Below are 22305 nucleotides of genomic sequence, written 5' to 3' on the forward strand. Positions count from 1 at the left end.
CTGCTCAGTGGCCTTTCCAACACCTGCCTTTCTCTGAGAGTCTAGAATACAGTACCTACTATGAGCCAGGGTACCTGGAGGGCATGTTTAATCCCAGAACACAGTACATAAAAATCATCTATAAAATGAGTATAACAGAAAAAAAATAAAAATTAAAAAAAATTTAAAAAATGAGTATAACAGCCGGGCGGTGGTGGCGCACGCCTTTAATCCCAGTACTCAGGAGGCAGAGCCAGGTGGATCTCTGTGAGTTCGAGGCCACTGGGATACCAAGTGAGTTCCAAGAAAGGTGCAAAGCTACAGAGAAACCCTGTTTCGAAAAACCAAAAAAAAAAAAAAAAAAAAGAGTATAACAACATATTGCTATCTCATGCAAAAGAGTTAAATAGAGTATGGGTGCCAGTGGACTCTAGAATAGGGCATCTGGTCCCTGGACCTGGAGTTACAGGTGGTTGTTGACTGCTGAAATACCTATCTAGCCACTCAGATTTCCACTGCTCTCTTAAGATGCAGCATCTTGCTTCTTGTAGGGTTTGCTTCCATATAATATGGGTGGCAGATTGATATTCACAACAGTTTACAATTCAGTTGCTTGGGCTTTAGAATTTCAATTTCAGAAACGTCCTATCTTTTGATGTTAATATTCTTATATTTTCTCCCTTCCCATAGTTAAAATAATAAGTGTAATTTTTAACATCATATGGAAATTAGTTTTTGCCTCAGTTTCTTTGCTATGTTGCTTGCCAGAGATCATTAGTAGGAAAAATTTTGTTTGTTTGTTTTATTTTAAAGATTTATTTATAAGAGTGATATGTCTGCATGTTCCTTTGCTCACCAGAGGTGGGCACTGGATCCCATTATAGATGGTTGTGAGGCACCATGTGGTTGCTGAGAATTGAACCTCTGGAAGAGCAGCCAGTGCTCTTAACCACTGTGCCATCTCTCCAGCCCGGGGAAAAAGAATTTTTAAAGCAAATGCTTTAAATTTTTAAATCCAGTATTTACTGTATTTATATGCCACTTCTTTTAGGGTTTAGATGGATTAATGATGCAAAATGATAATATTTAAATTAATCTCCCATATAATTAAACTATAAAATTTACCTAATAACTTAAGGTAGTTAAGTTTGTCGGCATTTCTATTATTTTATTAAATTAATGGCCTTGAACTGTATGATTTAAGTTATAATATTATTAAATATAAAAATCCCAAGCACATAGGATAAAGGAATTAGTCTAAAGGTTACTATTGTGCTTTGACCAATAGTCACCCTTGTCGGCTTTCCAAACACAGTGTTTGAAAAGTGCTAACGACTCCCTCTAGTGGACAGAGAGCCTGCTTTATTCTCTTTGATTTGGTTGTCTGGTGTGTGTGTGTGTGTGTGTGTGTGTGTGTGAGAGAGAGAGAGAGAGAGATTGTTGGGGTTTTTCTGTTTGCTTTTTGTAAGAAAGGAGTGTTCTAATATAATAAAGTTATAGGCTCATTGCTGTGATGTTTGGAGATAAACTTTGTTTTATATATATTTCTAATATGTGCCCTTGGCTAGATGACATTTTATATCTGTGTAAAGCTTGTTCAGAAATATTCCTTATAAACTTCTGCAAACTTGAGAAAGAAGAGGTTTTTGTTCCAGAACAGTGAAAGAGGGAATATTAAAACAAATATTTGGAAAGGAAAGGCATTCCTGTGGTAACTATTTGAAATCTGGGTTGGCAGTCTTAGGTAGAATTTGGTGTTTTCAGAATATTCATGGGTAGGTGGCTAAAGGTTGTGGGTTGGGTTTCTTTCATGTGGGAGAGTAAGTGAGATTAAAAAAAAGACTAGCATTCCTTTCAAGGATTAGCCCTAAAACTATACTAATAACCATACCACTGTATTGTGATTATAATTTCCCCATTTCCATCTGCATCTACTATATTCTCCCCCAGAATTTAAAACACATTTTAAATTCAAATTAATATTGTTGCTTGTTCATATTCAAAATAATTACTGTTCCTTTAGAATTATTACTGGTTTCTCTGAGTTTTTCTTTTCATATTAACATATTTGATGATAGATTTGACTTGAAATAAATACAGAACTAATTGAGCACTATGTGTGTGTGTTAAAGTGGCAGTCTAGCTATGCTTTTAATAGGGAACTGTGGTTGATATTCTGCAGCTCTCATTTTTGTTAAAACTATTGCAGTTACAGATCTCAAGCAATGAGCCATCTTCATTATTTACACCGAGTAACAATGAAATTGAAATTTCTTTGTTTACTGGATTTTGTTTTTCCTTGGACTGACTTCTGTAATTTATTTAATGAAAACTATGAGAGTTAAAAGAGATACAGTGTTGATAATGAACATCCATTTATTATCCATGGCATAGCATATATTATGTCAATACTGTAAAGGATTCTATTTTATGATGTCTTTGTAACAAAGTGGTGCTGCCTGTTTTAAGATACTGGAATTGGAGAAAGAGAGACTCTAAAAAGCTGTAGTGTAAGAAGCAGTTAGTAAAGCTTTTCTTGTTTTGATTTGTTGCAAGGCCTTTAAATGAATCACTAACATCAACTTTTCTGTACCAGACTTCTGGGTGTGAGCAAGTAAATGAGAAGAGCAGATGCATTTGCATTTCAAGGCCAAGTTGTTAAATTTTGAATATTTTAAATGAAAATGTCTACAATCTGTTTTAATTGTCTCTAAGTTGGACTGTAAATTGTAGACAACTATATTGTATTTAATTCCTGCTTAGAAATGAATCTCACATCTCACATAGGTATCTGAGATACTTAATTTCTGAAAGTCCTTACATTTTTTTGGCTGTTACAGAGAGATTTTTTTTTTCCTATTTCTAATTGCAGTCCTTGGCAATTACCAAATCCATACTATTAAAATGTAGAAATACTAAACTTACAAGTTAGCATTCTTGTAAAAAGAGAAGAAAAAAGTTTAGCCACTTTAAATGAAAATGCCTCCAGAGCACCTTTGCTGTGGGACTTCCAGTAGTCCTCATTATAAGATAAGAAGTCTTCCTCGGTGAACTGTAAATGCTGAAATTACAGATCCCTTTTGGTATGATTCTGTGATACTGAAATCAGCTTAAAGGCTTATGAATACATTTATATTCTCAAATTACACTGATTTTTAATTTAAATTTAGTTTTAAATTTAAATTTAATTTTAGTTTGCATTTTGACAAATAGACATCCCTAAAATTTTCTACCTTTTCTTAGTCATTACTTACATTGTACCCTGACATCCTCTCTCATTATAGTTTTGCTCTCTGCATGCTTCTGTGCATTCGTGCATACATGCATGCATGTCTTATGAAATCCATACAAGACGCTGTCTCAATGGAAAGGAAGGAAAAGAAAGGTAGAGGAGATAGGGAAGGAAAGGAAATTTAGTGACTGGGATTAAATGATATATAATATAGCTATTGTTCCTTTGCTTTCAGTACTTGTCTCTAAGCATTAATGTTTGAAAAGCCTATATGGTTTACCTCCATTCAAACAAAGTACAGCTATTGGATATAAACACTTGTTTAAAACCATAATAGGTGCAATGTGATGTTCCAGCAAATGATATGGTACAGATACCTGGATTTTTCAACAAAGGCATTTGATTTACTATAATTTATTTTATTAATAGATTTATTTATTCTGTTTTATTGGGTATGAGTGTTTTATCTACATAAAAGTATGTGCAGCACATGCATGCCTGGTGCCCACATGTGAAGAAAGTATTGGATCCCCCAAGCCTTAAGTTAAAGAGTGTTATGAAGCCACCATGTGGATGCTGAGAATTGTAGTTAGAGTTGTCCTGCCTGGCCCACAGTCAGGACAAATCTCTCTTACCCACCAGTCCCACAGTCGCTCAGACCCAACCAAGAAAGTACACAGAAACTTACATTGTTTACAAACTGTGTGGCCGTGGCAGGCTTCTTGTTATCTACTACTTCTATCTTAAATTAACCCATTTCTGTTAGTCTATACTTTGCCACATGGCTTGTGGCTTACCAGTGTCTTTACATGTTGCTTTTCATGGCGGCGGCTGGCGGTGTCTCCCTCCAGCCTTCTACTTCCCAGAATCCTCTTCTCTCTTGTCCCGCCTATACTTCCTGCCTAGCCACTGGCCAAACAGCATTTTATTTGTACAGAGCGATATCCACAGCACTTCCCCTTTTCTTTTTTTTTTTAAGGAAGATTTTAACTTTTACATAGTAAAATTACATATAACAAAACAATTATCAAACAAGAATTACAGTTACAATATTAAAGAAGATATCTAATATTTGTGAGTCTAAGGTTTTATATCTAACTTATCTTTTATCATAATTGAGGAAATTATAACTATCTAGTCTTTAACGACATCAAAGACCTCAGAAGGATATAATATTACCTGAGAACTGAGAGAAGGATGTAAGCATTTTTTAGGAGTCTTGCAAGAGTAGACAGAGACAGCTGGCAGCCTGGACAGTCACCTAATGTTCCTTTGTATAGTTAGGGCATTTGTCTTCAGCCCAAAGGGCTAGTCTCTCGGTCACTTCTCTCAGTGTCCTGTAGAATGTCTGGCAGTTTCTTCTGCAAAGCAGGAACCTGAAGGACCATTTTGTCAAGCAAAGTTCAGTGGTCACCTTTCTATGTGTCCTGCATGTCCAGTTGATCGAGCAGTCCTGGCAAGAACAGTTTCTTGCCCAAATGGCTATTTTTGCCAAGGTGAAGATAAACTCCATATGAAGTGTCTTCAGTGCCCATCTTCCTCTCTGAAGTAAAATGGTGCTGCCTGGAGCAGACATGTCTCACTGTCCAGAAAGTCTAAATTTTAAAAGTATTTTAAATGCCATATTCTGTAGGTCTTTGAAGTATTTGAAGATTACCTATCTATCTGAAATATCTCTATGTATACCTAGAAGACTTAACATGGCTACGAGTATGATTATCATAGATGACTAATTATTAATATATTTTTAATTATCCATTACAATTTAAATGAGCTATACAAATATAATACCTTAAACATGAGTAGAAATATGCACATAGTATAACAAAATTAACTTTAAGTTTGTATCAATAGACTAAAATCTATACCAATGTAAAACATTTTAAATGAGTTGTTGCTCTTTAGAAGTAAGTTCATAAATCTACCCTTTCTTCCTATCATATCTAATATCATATCCCCTTTTTATCTTTAGAAAAAGATTGTATTTATAATTAACCTGTTTTAAATAAAATAGTGGTTTTTCTCTGTCCCACACCAGAGGGCTCTTTTGATTTGGGACATAAGAATCTCTTAACCTTTTTTTTTTAGCAATATGTCTGGGTTTAGAGAAGGAGTGAGCCAATTCCATCTCCAAAGCCAGTTGGGAATTTGGGCGTAGTTTCTCTTACTACTTCCTGCTGGAGGGGGGCGCTGTATCTTATGGGAACACAAAGAAAATTTTAGGATTATGGAGTAGTCCATTAGGGTGAACCTCTGAGCCAGTTGCCTTGAAACCATTTTGGATGTTGGATCATCTGGGCCATGGTGTCATCGGAGACCTTTCAGGTGGTCTTGGCTGATCAAACCTGATGTATCTTAATCTGGAACAAACCCATAGCCTCTGGCTTTCTGTGGAAACAAAAGCAGAGACTCTTTTCCAAAGCAACATATCCTTATATCCAAATTTTGAAGTCAAGGTACCTTTAAAATTTACATATTTATTTAATTCAACAGCTTTTACGATCAAATCTTTTTTTGTAGTTAAAAATCCCAAAGACAACATAAACCAGATTCTCTGTGTAATATCCATCTTTGTAAGATTGAAACACCTCTGTGGCTGCTGGCTCCGCCCACCTCAGCTTCCCAACATGGCGATGGTTCAGTTTACCACCAGCTCTGTGTCTGGAGCCATGTGTACCATCAACTATCAGAAGCAGTTCTATTAAAGCAGCGCATAGCCCAGAAATCTTTTTTTTTTTTTTTTTTTTTTTTTAACTAGCAAAGGCTAAATCCATCACGCAGCAGAGTAAAGTGCTGCTTGTAGATTCTTCATTCCCACCACACTGCAGGTCAGACAAACACACCAGGAACCCGCCAGGAACCTGCCATAGTAGCTCAAACCGGCAGGCTGCCACTAACTTGAGAGATACAACTAGGAAGCTGTTTTTAGCTCCATTTAGAATCTTTTTTTCTCAGGTTTTAGGTGGAAACTCTTGCCCCATTTGTAGTTAGAGTTTTCCTGCCTGGCCCACAGTCAGGACAAATCTCTCTTACCCACCAGTCCCACAGTCGCTCAGACCCAACCAAGAAAGCACACAGAAACTTACATTGTTTATAAACTGTGTGGCCGTGGCAGGCTGCTTGTTATCTACTACTTCTATCTTAAATTAACCCATTTCTGTTAGTCTATACTTTGCCACATGGCTTGTGGCTTACCAGTGTCTTTACATGTTGCTTTTCATGGCGGTGGCTGGCGGTGTCTCCCTCCAGCCTTCTACTTCCCAGAATCCTCTTCTCTCTTGTCCCACCTATACTTCCTGCCTAGCCACTGGCCAAACAGCATTTTATTTGTACAGAGTGATATCCACAGCAGAAAATCAACCTGAGTCCTCTGCAAAAACAACAAGTGCTTTTAACCACTGAGCCAACTCAAGATGTGATTCACTGTAACAGGGTCCAAAATCTTTGATTTCAGGGACTTGGAAAATTTTCCGATAGCTGACTTCTTTGACGATATTACTAGTAGTGCATTTGGTTGAGAATACAAAATGGATATTCTAAAAGGTATTCAGCTCATTAAAGTGGGGAAATGTATAATGACAGTGTTGGGACCATACACAAACCCCAGGAGGTCCTATTTACCCTCCATGACATAATGGGCCAGCAAAGTTGAACTATCAAGGTTATTAAAAACAGTGAACATTTACAATCAGCTTTCAGAAAGATCAAAGTCAAGTAGCAATTTTTAAATATAAGCTATTATAATTCAATGCTAAACCTATAATTATAATATAATAAGAATGGTTGAAAATACAGAGATGGGGCTGGAGAGATGGCTCAGAAGATAAGAGCACATACTGTACTTCCAGAGGACCTTAGGTCAATTTCCAGCACACTTGAGAGGCAGCACACAACTACCATTCCAGGAGATTGGAAGCCTCTGGCCTTCGTGGGTATCTAAGCTCACGTGCACGTACCCAAACAGGCACACAAAGAGCATGCACACACACAGACACACACATACTTAAAAAAACACAAAACCTTTTTAAAAAGAAAATAGATACAAACTGGGATAATAGGAACAGTTTCACTGAAGCAGTCTATTTAAGATGTGTTAGGGTAAATGACTGGCCTTTAAAGAATAAAAGTTTACTAATACTGTTAATCAGTCAGCTCCACAGCGTTTTCATCTTCCTCATTGAAGCCCTTCCCCAGTTTCTGCTGACCACTATTCTCTTTCCTTATGAATTTGACTGTTTATTAACTTGTTAGCCTGCTAGTGTAACATGTAGCACTCTAAATTAAAATGTCAATGGAGAATTGAAAGGTATTGTTTGCATCAGTAGATTAGCTATTTCTTATGTAAATCCAAATTGGTAATTACTGTTATAAAACCTTCCTAATTTTTTGCATCCTCTTAAATATTTCTATTTATTTTTTTTCATGTAGACTTTACTTTCTTTTTTAGACTGAATCAGGATATGGATCTGAGTCCAGTTTGCGTAGACATGGCTCAATGGTGTCACTGGTGTCTGGAGCAAGTGGCTATTCTGCTACATCCACGTCTTCATTCAAGGTTTGTGATTATGATGCTTTGAGGCAATGTCATGTAAGTTTAGTATCAGATAAATAACTTAGGTTGTGTGAGTGTGTGTGTGTGAGAGAGAGAGAGAGACAGACAGACAGACAGACAGACAGACAGACAGACAATGGGCATATGGAACTGAGAGGACAGTTAGTACGATTGGCTCTGTTCTTTCACCACATGGGTCCCAGGAGGTAAAGTCCAGGTGTCAGGCTTGGCAGTCGGTGCCTTTATCCTGAGTCATCTCACCAGTTCTTGGTTGGTTCTTAAAAGAACTTTTCCACAATGTAATTTACTTGAAGTTGTTATAAAATAAGTTCTTAAGGGATGAAATCATGGCACACACAAATATAAAGTGAACACATGAGATTTTATTATCTTCATTCATTAATGAGGTAAGGTACAATTTTACAGATTGGTTCAAAGGAGAATCTGGAGAATATTAAAATGATTTGCTCATGTAAAACTGGCCAGCATCTGCAGATTAATAGTCAATATCTTGAGGAATGTGGCTCAATGGTAGAGCCCTTGGCTAACCTGCAAAGGTCCTGGTGTCAATCACCAGCACTGCAAAAACAATCAATGCTTCTGCACAAGTCAAAGTCCATTGTGTCTCTTGAGACAAACATCACACAACACTATTGGATTTCCTCTGAAAAGACTTGTAAAATAACTCATATGCAATGAAAAGGAAAAACTTGTGTAGTCTGATATCATCTTCCCCTCGGGGTTCCCTGACAACACTCATCAATACTACTAAACTACATCCAGTAATAATGCATTTGCCCATTTCAAAGTCTCTCTGTGTCTCCTCATAGTGTTTTATAGGAAAATGTTGTTATGTTAGCAGATTATCAGCCAGAATTACTTTCCTATTATCGATAGGTTTGTAAGTGTCTCTTCAGGCCTGTTCCTAGGAATATCACTTTGAAATTCACAACTCTTGTTATCCCATTCCCTCAGTGATAGGATGCCAGCCTAAAAGGTGACTAAATATCATAGGGCCAACAGTCTGCATTTGTTTTACTTGACTCACACCCCACTTTGTGTTTGTTTTACAGAAAGGACACAGTTTACGTGAGAAACTAGCTGAAATGGAAACCTTTAGAGACATCTTATGTAGACAAGTTGATACTCTGCAGAAGTACTTTGATGTCTGCGCTGATGCTGTCTCCAAGGATGAACTTCAAAGGGATAAAGGTTAATTAAGCTATTACCACTATTTTTACTTGGGAATGAATGGCTTTAAAGCCTCTAGATTTTTTTTTTTTTAATTGTGTGTGGGGGTGGGGGTGGTATTTATTTATTTATTGGTTGGGGTTTTTTGTTTGTTGTTTGTTTGGGTTTTTTGGGTGGTTTTTTTTTTTTTTTTTTTGGAAGACAGGGTTTCTCTGTATAGCCTTGACTATCCTGGAACTAACTCTGTAGACCAGGCTGGCCTCAAACTCACAGAGATCATCCTGCCTCTGCTTCCCATGTGCTGGGATTAGAGGCATGTGTGCCACCACCCAGTTCAATTAGCTTTTTTTTTTTTTTAATCAATTAGCTTTTAATTTGAGGCTTAAAGTTGCTTCCTCTTTGTTAGTGCTAAAGATATTGTTGATGTCAACACATGTTCAGTTCTCTTAATTGGTTCTGAAGGTGAACATGACCTCCCCAGCAATATTAGCATCTAGCCCTGAGTTCACCCCTGAGTTCACCCCTGGCAGAAGAACATTGTTGGTCATGGCTGAATTTCTTGGACTTATGAAATGTGTTGGACTTCAAATTCTTTTTGTCTTCTTTGTTTTTTGTTTATTTGTTTCCTTTCACTGACTTTTGTACTAAATTTTTTTTTTTTGAGCTGAGGATTGAACCCAGGGCCTTGCGCTTACTAGGCAAGCGCTCTACCACTGAGCTAAATCCCCAACCCTAAATTTTTTTATAATTTTATTTTTTTCTCCTTTATTCATGTTTTAGCTTTAACTCTGTTACTTTGATGGCCGCTTTAGGATTTATACATATGTAACTTACCACAATTCTGTCTTCAAAGTAATACCATAATAGCACTTCATGTGTAGTAGCCAAAGCTTCCAGTAGTGTATTTCTAGTTTGCCCCACTACTGAGGCAAGACTTTTCTGAATTTCCTAATCAATATCTTGTAAACAATGAGGCTTTCCATTCTGCACTGTAGGAACAAGTAACTTTCCTTACCGTCCCACATAAGGTTGGGGTACTGTTCCCTGGATTCTCTCCAGAAGGTTTTTCTCTGCTATTAGTAGTCTGTCGTGTGCAGGTACTCTTGTTACTCTGCTGAGGCCCCAAAAGAAACACCTGCTTGTTTCTGGCATTGTCTGTGTAGTTCTCTCCTTGTTTCTCTTCTCCTTGTTGTCTTAACTGCACCTCACCTCAGCAGTCTACTAGGTTTCCTGTCTTGAATGCACAGGCAGCTGGAACAATCATAAAGCTTACAGCATTTGTTTCTAACCCTTTATTGTTATCTAAGAGCAGGTGTCCATTGTTTCATAAATTCTATCTACTTTTTAGGATTTATGGTAAAGAATAAATTCAGTCCATTATTCATCTTCACTAGGAGTAGAAATCTTGTCCATTAGCTATAGCCCCAGCCCATCTTTACATTTTAAATAGCTCAGCAAAGGACCCTGTCCCAAAAGATATTACAGAGAGTGATTGAGGAAGATATGACATGGGCCTCCGGCCTCCTCATCCCTTTTTGGTCATGGGCTAAGTAGTAGACTTTTTGCCTAGCATGAATGAGGCCTTAGGTTCAATCCCTATGGAAAAAGATGGGGTGGGAGAAGATAATAATAACTTCAAGATTATTTAATTTAGGCAAATTAAATACTTTTGGAAGAATATTGCTTTTTGTTCCCCGGCAGGATAAATAACAGGGACTAAATTTATCCTCAAACACAAATCTGGACAAAATCTGTAAGACAATGGACACTGTTTATCAGCAGAAGACAGCACACACATGGGTGCATGCACATAGACTGTGTCACAGACCCTGAAAGGTGCTTTCAAATGCCTAAAAGATCTTATTCAAGAGATAAGAGGTCACTGTTGTTTAGGAAGAGCAACTGTTGTTTCCATTGGGTGTGTGTGTGTGTGTGTGTGTGTGTGTGTGTGTGTGTGTGTGTAAAATTAAGCTTTAAAAAAAAGGATGAAAATCCCTTTTTGGTCATAGTAAGCGATTAGGTGGAGAATAATACATTTTTAAGAAGCATTGGAATTTAATCTAAAATCAGTTTCCCACCAGTAATTTGAAAAGTTACTATTTAAGCAAGAGTACATGTTGAGATTAATCTTTTTTAAAAATTACTTGCAGATGATTGTAATGGTAATTAGAATGGTAAAAGACTAAAGATAGAAAAACCCTGACGTAAGTCATTCTAGTAATCTGAAAGTCTGTGAATGAGCCTATGGGTCAAGCATGAAGAATAGAGAGAAATTCATTTCAAGTGAATGTCATCATGATTATTATTATATTATTTATAATATTTATCATGAAGTCTTTTAGGTATTTGATATTATCTGTCATAATTTTATAATAGACTTACCATGTATATATGTGTTAACTATTCCAAAAGCTCAGAGTTCAAAGTACCAAAGACTGAATGGCTTCAATAAGTTTCATTTTCTCACAGTTGTGAAAGCAAAGTGTTGGCAGTGTTGGCTGTTCCCAAGAGTGATGAGTTAAAGTCCCATTCAAGGACTGTTGCTGGCACATAAGCACTGTCTTCTTGCTCTCTCATCATCTCTGCACATGGGTGTTTCCAGAGAGCCTCTGATGACCTCATATTTACTAAATTGTCCCAAACAGTCACATTGTGAGGCACTGGCAACAGACTTCAACAATGAGATGGTAGTAGTTGGAGAAAATATGTAATTCACTGGTATCTAAGAAATATTTGAGTACTGAAAAGGTTGCTCAATGATTATTTGAATCATATAGGTGATCTTAAGAAAAAAAACAATTCATCATGCCATGAACCCAATGTATCAGAAACAAATGGACACATTCTGTCTTTCCACAATGTCATCATTCAAATTCAGAAGCCACATTACTCTAACTCATCTGATTTCATTGAGAGCTACCTGTCACCACTATAGAAGTGGTGGGACCTGGAAGACTGAAGCTGATAAATGAGACAGACTAAAGTCTCGTGTAATAGCCAACTTTATTCAGCGCACCAGACAATTTATACTCTTGAGAGTTAAATGTCATCTGAGTAATGTTCTCATGAGTTCAAGCTGTAGACAATCACAAGGACAAGCCACATGTGGCAAATACATAATTTTTTCTATTGAGGCATATATAGAAGATAGTTAAACATTTGATTGAATAACAACAGCATAATGAGTAATCTGAAGTCAACTCAGTCCTATCTGCTATACCTGGGAGGAGCATGAAAACACATTCCAAGAACAGTTCTGTGTTTTGAAGAAACTGAGGTCACATGAATTTTGTCTTATCTTGGAGTTTTCTCACAGGCTCTCAGAATTCTCCTCACACAACTCCTTTCATGGACCATGCTCCAACACTGGCCATTGGCAATCACAAGCTTTATTCCAATCTTAATTGCTAAGATTTTCTCAGATCACAGACCCAACATATATGTCTGTCTGTCTGTATGTGTATATATTTATGCATGTAGGTTATAGAATAGCTACAGAAAGCATAGAGTGCCTCTGAATTCAAAGGTGACTTACTAAAGGTAAAGGTAGAGACCTGTTATGGATGCAAAGAAAGTCACTGTAAGTAGATACGATACTAAGGAACCCAGTTGGAGAACTACTGAAAGCCCTCAGAGCTAAGCTATAGGACTGAGCTGTAGAATTGCAATATTTGTACAGCTGCAAGATTGAGTTAAAGGACCAGTTCTGGGTGGTTTGGTCTGGACAAAGGTAAAGAGTTTGAGTAGGTTGCTATCCTTAATTGAAGGAACCATGCTGAACAGGAAGTCTCTGAGACACTTGGGAATTCTCTGCCTATTGGTCCTTTAAGCCATGTATCGGGGTCAGATAATGTTCAGTTGGGTCATCATTATCATCATCATAGTATTAGCTGTCTTTTTTTTATGGCTTCCAGATGAAGTTGTGGCACCTTTCATTGGTCTAGTTTGCTTGTGTGTTATGTTCATGGGCTGGTTTTTCTGTGTGTACCATCTGATTCCAGTCTGCTTTTGATATATTTGTAGGTAGTACCTTTTTACTTGTAATTATAAGTTTTTACCCATTTATTTCTCATTGTTGTGTGGGACAGATGGTGATATCTAAATACATAGTTGAGATGCAGAATTATTCTGCATTTGTACTCAAAATGGAGCAAAATGCCCCTTTGGAAAATACAGTCATCCAGAGCAGGGTACTGACTGAAAAATCACTGTGATATACAGTCTGGAGTAACTTAAAAGGCTACATCCTAATCTCTACAATACCCTGTGCCCTTGTTCTACTGAATCAGAGCATTGGGAAGGAGAGAGGGAGAATATAAAATTATATTCTTTGTTTCTCAGATGAGTCTAGATAATTTTTCTAATATAAATAGAGGGTAGCTTATTGTAAACAAGCCTTCTGAAGGCTATAAGGAAAGGCCAGCAAAAAGGGAAAACATAGAGACCATTTGAATTTTCCAAGAAAAACCATCCTTCAAATCATGAGGCTAGATAACAAACGTCTAGAACAAATGTAACAAAATATCTGTTGTAGGAAGTGTTAATTAGGGGAGTAGCTAATAAACTGTTAATTTTCCATTGATAGGACTTGTTTTAAATGTAGGGAGATGTCAAAAGGCCCTGGCCAATGAAGTTATGAGCTCAAAACAAAAGGTACTTGAAGGTCATTGTAACATTTGCCAGAGAACTAATTCAAGAGTAGTCACATTGTGACATCAGTAGCTAGCATAAATGACTGTTCTGTGAGAACAAAGATGCAAGGTAAATTTATGTTATATACTTGTGTAAAACCATGTAAATCCTACCAAATTTAGGATTTTGTTCTTATTGGAGAAATTAAAAGGGATATCCAGGCACACATACACATTGGAATAAATGAAAATTGACATCACATCTATAAGTATTATCTTCCCTGTATATACCGAAATAGATTGGAGAATTCTCAGAGCATAGAGAAGGTATCTCTGACTTTACAGCTGTCAGTTTTTCTATTTCTAGTCTCTTCAATTTTTTTTTTTTTTTGTTATATATATGTAAGTAGGTATGTGGGTATGCACATACCATAGTGCCTGTGTTGAGGTCAGAGAACAGCTTGAGGGAGTTGGTTATCGACTTCCATTCTTAGGATTGAACTCTGTTTGTCAGGCCTGATGACAAGTGCACCTTGCCAGACCATTAATAACATAGTTATTAAGCTTATCTTGATAACCAGTGAAAACACAAAAGATGAATAAGAGCTTATATTCAGTTGAACATAAGAATAAGCCAGTTTTCATTGTAATATCCTTAAATGTTTTTTATTTAGTGGTAGAAGATGATGAAGATGACTTCCCTACAACTCGTTCTGATGGAGACTTCTTGCACAATACCAATGGTAATAAGGAAAAATGTAAGTAATACCTTTTCTCCTGCGATTGGATGGAATGTATTTTGTGAGATTATATAATAGCTGTATGTCAAAGAAAAATTCCTGAGTAATTTTTAAAAGCAATGGAACCCTTAGAATCCAAAGTTAAAATATCTTTGAAGAAAAGCCATGTAAATAAAATACATTTTGATATCATGTAGTAATGGCTTGATGTCTAGCAAAGGCTCATTCTAAATTCCAAATATTAACCTCATTTCATTAGTATTGCTAGTTAGTTGCTAGTATTAAGTATTTATTTTTTCTAAATGAATATAAAGTAAAATCTGTCAGTAGCATATTTTCCAGTTGTTTTTTAAGCTGTTTTATGCATGGAAGTAATTTTCTGTTTTATAGGTCATACTAGACTATTCCATTATTAATGCTAAAGTTTATTGCTTCTCTCTTCCCATCTTTCCCTTCTTTCTTTCTCAGTTTTTATTTCATTGTAGCTCCTTCCTTATAACATACTGCCCCTTCCTTGAATAAAGGTTCAATTTAATGTTATAACTTACTACAAAAGTTGTCCTTGTAATTTAAAACTAGAATATTGAAGCCTATCAAGTCATTCAGTGTCTCTATAATATTGAAGAATTTTTTGAAGTTTCTTTGGCTTATATTTTAATGTCATAGTGAATAATATGCTGTAATAGAAAAGGTGCCTTATTGAAATGTTGGAAATCATTAAAAGAAGTTTTAAAACTGTGAGCTTAATCATTCACCCCACATATGCTCAGCTATGTCACATGCTTTACCCAAAAAAAGGTTATTTTCTTTAGATACTGAAGTGAAAATTCCTTGATTTGAGAACACTGTATTAACAAATACAGCCAAAGATAATTGTATTGTGCTACCAAGAAAGTAATTAACAGAGCTGGCAAAATGTCTCCTGTCCTAGTTAGGGTTTTTATTGCTGCTGTGAAACATCAAGACCAAAACACAAGTTGGGAAGGAAAGGGCTTATTTTGCTTAATACCTCCACTGTTCATCATTGAATGAAGTCAGGAAAGGAACTCAAATGGAGCAAGAACCTGGTAGCAGGAGCTGATGCAAAAGCCAAGGAGAGGTGATGCTTACTGACTGGCTTGCTCCACATGGCTTACTCAAGCTACTTGCTTGCTTTTTTTTTTTTTTTTTGATTCATTGGTGTTTTTGCCTTCATGTATGTCTATGTGAGGGTATTGAATCCTCTGGAACTGAAGTTGCAGACAGTGGTGAGCTGCCATGTGGATGCTGGGTTGAACCCGGGTGCCTAGAAGAGTAGTCAGTGCTCTTAACTACTCAGACATCCCTCCAGCACCCAGCCTGCTTTTTTGTAGAACCCAGAACCACCACCAACCCATAGATGGTACCTACAATGGGTTGAGCCCCATTGATCACTAATTAGGAAATTGTCTTACAGGTCTGCCTATGAAGGCATTAATTTCTTGGTTGAAGTTTCTGCCTCTCAGATGACTTTAGCTTATGTCATAAAAATATTCAGCAAGGCTCCCTCAGTAAAGTCCTTGCTGCATAAGCGCGAGGATCTATTTGATCCTCAACACCCACCTAGAAGAGCAAGGCACAGCAGTCTGCACCAGTGCTGTAATTCCAGCACTGGGGAGGCAGACAGAGAAAGCTCTCGGTGACATGTTGTTTACTCAGTTCAGCCAAGTCAGTGATCTCTAGGACCAATGAGAGACCTTGTCTTTAAAAAAATAAAGTAGAAAGCTCAAAAAAAAGGAAGAAGAAGTTAGATACACCCATGAAAACACAGGCAATAGATAATCCCACACCAACAAATACCAAAGAAGAGAAACACACAACACTACCAACAAAAAATATAAGGAATTAACAATCACTGGTCATTAATATCCACTAATATCAATGGTCTCAATTTGCCTATAAAAAGACACAGGCTGACAGAATGGATACGAAAACAGGATCCATCCTTCCACTAGATACAAGAAACACACCTCAACTTCAAAGACAGACACTACCTCAAAGTAAAAGGCTGGGAAAAGAACTCATGAAACTAATACTGAACAATACAATTAAAAAATGGGCTACAGAGCTAAACAGAATTCTCAACAGAAGAATCTCAAATGGCTGAAAGACATTTAAGGAATTGCTCAACATCCTTAGTTATCAGGAAAGTGCAAATCAAAATAACCCTGAGATACCATCTTACACCTATCAGAATGGCTAACATCAAAAGCACTGAAGACAGCTTATGTTGGAGAGGGGAGCAAGGGGAACACTCCTCCACTGTTAGTGGGAATGCAAATTTGTACAGCCACTTTGGAACTCAATATGGCGGTTTCTCAGAAAATTGGGAATCAATCTTCCTCAAGATCCATTTATACCACTCTTGGGCATATATCCAAAGGATGCTCAATCATACCATAACCACACATGCTCAGTTATGTTCAGAGCAGCATTATTCATAATAGCCAGAACCTGAAAACAACCTAGATGCCCCTCAACCAAAGAACGGATAAAGAAAATATGGCACATATACACAATGGAGTACTACTCAGCAGAGAAAAACAATGACATCATAAAATTTGCAGGTTGTGGGCTGGAGAGATGGCTCAGAGGTTAAGAGCACTGACTGCTCTTCCAGAGGTTCTGAATTCAATTCCCAGCACCCACATAGTGGCTCACAACCATCTGTAATGAGATCTGTCACCCTCCTCTGTGTACATAATAAATAAGTAAATTTAAAAAAAAAAGAAATTTGCAGGCAAATGGATAGAACTAGAAGATATCATCCTGAGTGAAGTAACCCAGACTCAGAAGGACAAACATAGTATGTACTCACTCATAAGTAGATAGTAGATGTAAAGCAAAGGCTAACCAGACTACAACCCACAGCTCCAGGGAGGCTAGCTAGTAAGGAGGCCCCTAGGAAGGACACATGGATTGCCCAGTGAAGGAGAAATAGATGAGATCTACATGAGCAAACTGGGGGTGAGGGGAGGTAATGGAAGGCAAGGGATGGGGAATGAGGACATAGGGGAACAGGAGGTTTGAGCTGGAACAGGGACAGAGTGAGAGAGCAAGAAAAGAGATACTATGATTAATGAAGACATCATGGGAATAGGGAGAAACAGAGTGCTAGAGAAGTTCCCAGGAACCTACAAGGATAGCCCCACCTTAGAATACTGACAGTAGTTGAGAGGGTACCTGAACTGGCCTACTCTGGTGATCAGATGGCTGAATACCCTAACTGTCATCATAGAACCCTCATCCAGTGACTGATGGAAGCAGATGTAGAGATTCACGGCTGGGTGACAGGCCAAGCTCCAGGAATCCAATCAGTGAGAGAGAGGAGGGATTCTATGAGCAAGGGACATGGAGATCATGATGGGGAAATGTACAGAGACGGCCAGCCAAACTAGTGGAAACACACCAACTGTGGAACATGTGGAGCCCCCATGCTACTGGACTAGGCCCTCTGGATAGGCTAGAGTGTCATTTAACTTGAACTGTTTAGGGGACCCCCCAAGGCAGCAGGATGGGATCCATCTCTGGTACATGAGTGGGCTTTTTGGAGCCCAATGCCTATGGTTGGACACCTTTCGCAGCCTTGATGCAGGGAGGAAGGGCTTAGACCTGCCTCGACAGAATGTACCAGGCTCTGCTGACTCCCTATGGGAGACCTTGCCTTAAAGGAGGTGGGTTGGAGGGTAAGGCTGGGGGGTGGGAGAAGGAAGGAGAGGGGATCTGTGGTTGGTATGTAAAATGAATAGAAATTTTATTTTTAAAAATTTTTTTTAAAAAGAAAACAGAAATCATCCAAATTTGAATCTGTTTGTGGATCCCATTACATCTACAAACAGGAATTATAGTGTGATCTGTACAAAGAAAATTTTAAGGTTTGGGAGTATAGCTCAGGGGCAGAGTACTTGTCTACTATGCATAAGGCCCTGGATTTAAGCTCCACATTGCAAACAGAAACATTTTTTAAGAAAAATTATAACAAATCTATTAAGAACTATTAGAACTATAAATGACTGAGCAAGTTTGCAAGGTGTAAGACCAGTATATAAAATATCAGTTATATTTGTACATGCTATGAACAATCTGAAAATTGTATGTGTGCATGTATGTGTGTGTATGTGTACATTTATATGAGCAGACTCCCCTAAAGATCAGAAATGGGCATTGGATCCCATGGATCTAGACTTATAGGCAATTGTGAGTACTAAGAACTGAATGAACTCTAAGCTTCTGGAAGGACAGGAAGTTCTCTTAACTGCTGAGCCATCTTTCTAGCTCTATTACTTTTTGAGACAAGGTCTTATTATATAGCCCTGTCTTACTATTTAGCCTTGGCTAGCCTGGAACTCACTATGTAGAACAGACTGAACCAAACTCAGAGTAATAATACACCTTCCTTTGCCTCCTGAGTACTGGGATTACAGGTATGTGTTTGTACTACCACACCCAGCATGCCTCTTGCTTTTGTTTGTTTGAGAGACACAGCATTTAGCTTTGTAGCCCAAACTGGCCTTGAACTCAGTAATACTACCATTTTAGCCCCTGAATGCCAGGATTATAGACATGAGCCACTATGCCCAGCACATGGATAAATCTTGAAAATGTGTGAAGTAAACTTTATCAAAACACTGCTTTATGTTTATAGTTACATTTCATATAACAATTAAGATACATTGTAGAGGCAGGAAATAGTAAGCAATTGCTCAGAACCAAGGACTTGAGGAAAATGGAGAGCAATTTCTAGTAGACTTACAGTTATAAGAGAATTTGATTGTGCTGATGATGATTACACAACTCTGAACATCCTGAAAACAACTAAATTTTATGAGTGAATTTTGTGGGGAGTTTATCTCAATAAAGCCATGTTTTAAAAAAAACTATGTAAGACTGGAGGTAAAGCTCAGTGGCAGAGAACTTGCCTTGCCTACACAAAGCCCCAAATGATATCCAGCAGAGCCAAAATAAATGAATATGGTTGTATTTTCCAGTATTTAAGTGAACTCCTATACTCTTTTGCTTGGCTTAAGTAATTTAAGATTCCTGTGTCAGGTTGTTTATGTTTAGGAATATGATAAATAAAGCTACTGTGAACATTCATACAGAGGCCTTTATGGGCACATATTTCATTTCTTTTTTTGTTTTGTTTTGTTGAGACAGGGTTTCTCTGTGTAGCTTTGGAGCTTATCCTGGAACTCACTCTGTAGACCAGGCTGGCCTCGAACTCAAAAAGATCCACCTGCCTCTGCCTCCAGAAGGCTGGGATTAAAGGCGTGTGCCACTCCCACCTAGCCAATATGTTTTATTTCTTAGGGTTAAATGCCTGTGCATAGAATCTCAAAATTATATGGTAGATGAATTTTTAACTCTTAAACTGTGTAAGGTACTTCTTGTGGTTTTAATTTGCATTTCTCTGGGAAGTAAGCATCTGTGCTCACTTTCAATCTCTTACTTCTTTGTTGAAATGTATTTACATCTTTTGTTCTTTCCTCCATCTTCTTTCCTCCCTCCCCAGTGTTGGGGCATCAAACCCAGAACTTTGTTCATGGAGCTACATTCCATTCTTAGCCCCTAGTCTTTATTTTGGGTCTTTTAATTGTTTATTTACTCATTATACTGTAGTTTTAGGTTCCTTGATATGTTGTAGATAATAAGTCCATGATTAATATATGCCACTCATTTTATCTTTTTGTGGCTTACCTTTTTACAATGTCTTCAAGAATAACAATTTTAAATCTTGATTGAATATTCTATAATTTTGTTCTTTACCCTTAGTGTCATAACTACAAACAAGTCTTTTTAAGTCAGGGTGTCATTATTTCCTTATAAATGTTCTAGCTAGATGACTACATATTAGCTATAGAATATTTCCCTGTTTGTATCTTAGGATTATTTAAGATCTATTATTTAATACAATGGCTAACCATGAATTAAAATTGTAAAGGAAAACATAAAAGTGATTTAATATGTGAATTAGTCCTGGACTTAAATATTTTAAATTTCATATTGTTTTGTTAAATTCTACAGTTCATTTTTGTGTAGTTTTAAAATTGTCGATTTTCTAACAATGTAAGGTATCTCTACCTAGTTAAGTCCCTTTAAGCTCAAACATGTCACAATGTCATTGTGAGTATTGCTTCTCCTCCTACTGGACTTACTGAGTACAATATAGCAAATGAGTTCTGGAAATAGATCTAGAAAATGCCTCAAAGCTTTGTTGCTCACACAGCACAGTAGGGTTTTTCAGTGATGGTCTACAGGAAATGTACAATCTAAAACCTCTCTGATTTGCTAACTTTATAAATACTTGCTAATCTTAAATGTGATGAAATCATTTCGTTTGAATGATTTTCAGTGAGTAACTTTCTTTTTCAGTATTTCCACATGTAACACCAAAAGGAATTAATGGTATAGACTTTAAAGGGGAAGCAATAACTTTCAAAGCAACTACTGCTGGAATCCTTGCTACACTTTCTCACTGTATTGAGTTAATGGTAAAACGGGAAGAGAGCTGGCAAAAAAGACATGATAAGGTAAGAATATGAATTTTCTTCATTTTCAAAACAATATTTTAAACTCTGTGTGTTCATTGAATTTCTAAGGAGAAGGACCTCTGGCTGGATAGAGGTATCGGGGGCCGTTTATTTTGCCACTTGATCGTAATCCTCAACTCATTATTTACCAGTGGATTTTTTTTCAGTTATTATACAACATGCTTTCTTGATTACATTTAATATAAAAATTCTTTAAATGTTATTTATGATGATTTGATATAGATGTACATTTTGCTTTACTCTCTGTTAGTATATGAAGTTTGAGTCTTTGTTTAAGTTATATGAACTAACTTGAATACTGATTTATAAAGTTAAATATTTACTTGTTAAATTCATAGCCATTATGTTTTCCTGGTAACTGTGATATCATTTAACATAAATTATATTGTTCAAATATTTGCCCAATGCTCCATTTTCCCACCTTTATTTAATCAGCAGCATTGATAATAATGTTATAACACGAATTCGTTATAACACGAATGTCAACTATGGCTCCCTGAATTTGCTTAGTAGGGAAACTTCTGTTTAAAATCTAACATTTGTAAAATAACCAAATGCTAAAATTAAGCCACATCTTAGAAAATCCAGCTCTACGTAATGTCATCATTTTTCAGAAGGAACTGAGTCAAGGACTTGTCTAAAGGTGCTAAGCAGCAAAGCTATAGCAGATTTCCCTGCCTGGTGTATCTGATCTGCTCTCCAGGCTATCCATCAGTCAGGATCACATTCATTAGACATTGTGACTACTTACAGTGTTTGAAGGTCTTTCAGTTTGAGCAAGACACTAAGAAACGCTGCAACAGCTGTTTTAACACTACTTAGACACAGGATTGAAACAGCACTGTGTATTGGTTCTCATGTTTTAGAAGACAAGAGAGTTGGTCAGAGCTCTGAAGCAGAGGTGAGAGGGAGACATATTAACTAGCAGTATGCAAAACTTTTCCTGATACACATGTTCAAGCCCCTCCCCCTCACCAGTGGATGTAAAATCATAAAGAATAACACATTCTTTATGCACTATTTTTTCTACAAATTCATGCCTGTGATAAAGTTGAACTTATACATTAGGCACAGTAAAAGTGATAAAGTCAGTATTGATAATTCACAGGAAGTTGTTTATCAGTAAATATCTTTTAGGTAATTCATAAAATCAGAAAAGGCACAATGACAATGTGATTTCATTGATTGTTTTGTGATAAAGTGTTCTCATGCCCTGTACAAGTTAGAAATGGGGAAATAATAAACAGGAAATGGTCCCTCAAGAAGCTTACACTCTATAGAACACATTAGATATGTGATGATGATAACAGCTTTATGACAGAATTATTTATATTTTTAAACTTAAAATGTTTACTCAAGTATTCTTTAACCAAAATATTATTTAGAGTTGATCATTTTTATGGTTATCAGT

General features: G+C 36.9%; 1 protein-coding gene across 2 annotated transcripts in view; it reads left to right on the plus strand.

Moving 5' to 3' along the window:
- The window catches only part of Cert1 (ceramide transporter 1), a 107980-nt gene that overhangs the window by 57493 nt on the left and 28182 nt on the right, over window positions 1-22305 (plus strand). For both annotated transcript variants that reach the window (XM_036206753.1, XM_036206754.1), the window contains exons 4-7: window positions 7659-7766; window positions 8837-8975; window positions 14260-14343; window positions 20716-20873. In XM_036206753.1, the coding sequence (XP_036062646.1) occupies window positions 7659-7766; window positions 8837-8975; window positions 14260-14343; window positions 20716-20873 (489 nt within the window). The remainder of the gene's footprint in view (window positions 1-7658; window positions 7767-8836; window positions 8976-14259; window positions 14344-20715; window positions 20874-22305) is intronic.

This window comes from Onychomys torridus, chromosome 15 (genome assembly GCF_903995425.1).
Source record: "Onychomys torridus chromosome 15, mOncTor1.1, whole genome shotgun sequence".
NCBI classification, from domain to species: Eukaryota; Metazoa; Chordata; class Mammalia; order Rodentia; family Cricetidae; genus Onychomys; species Onychomys torridus.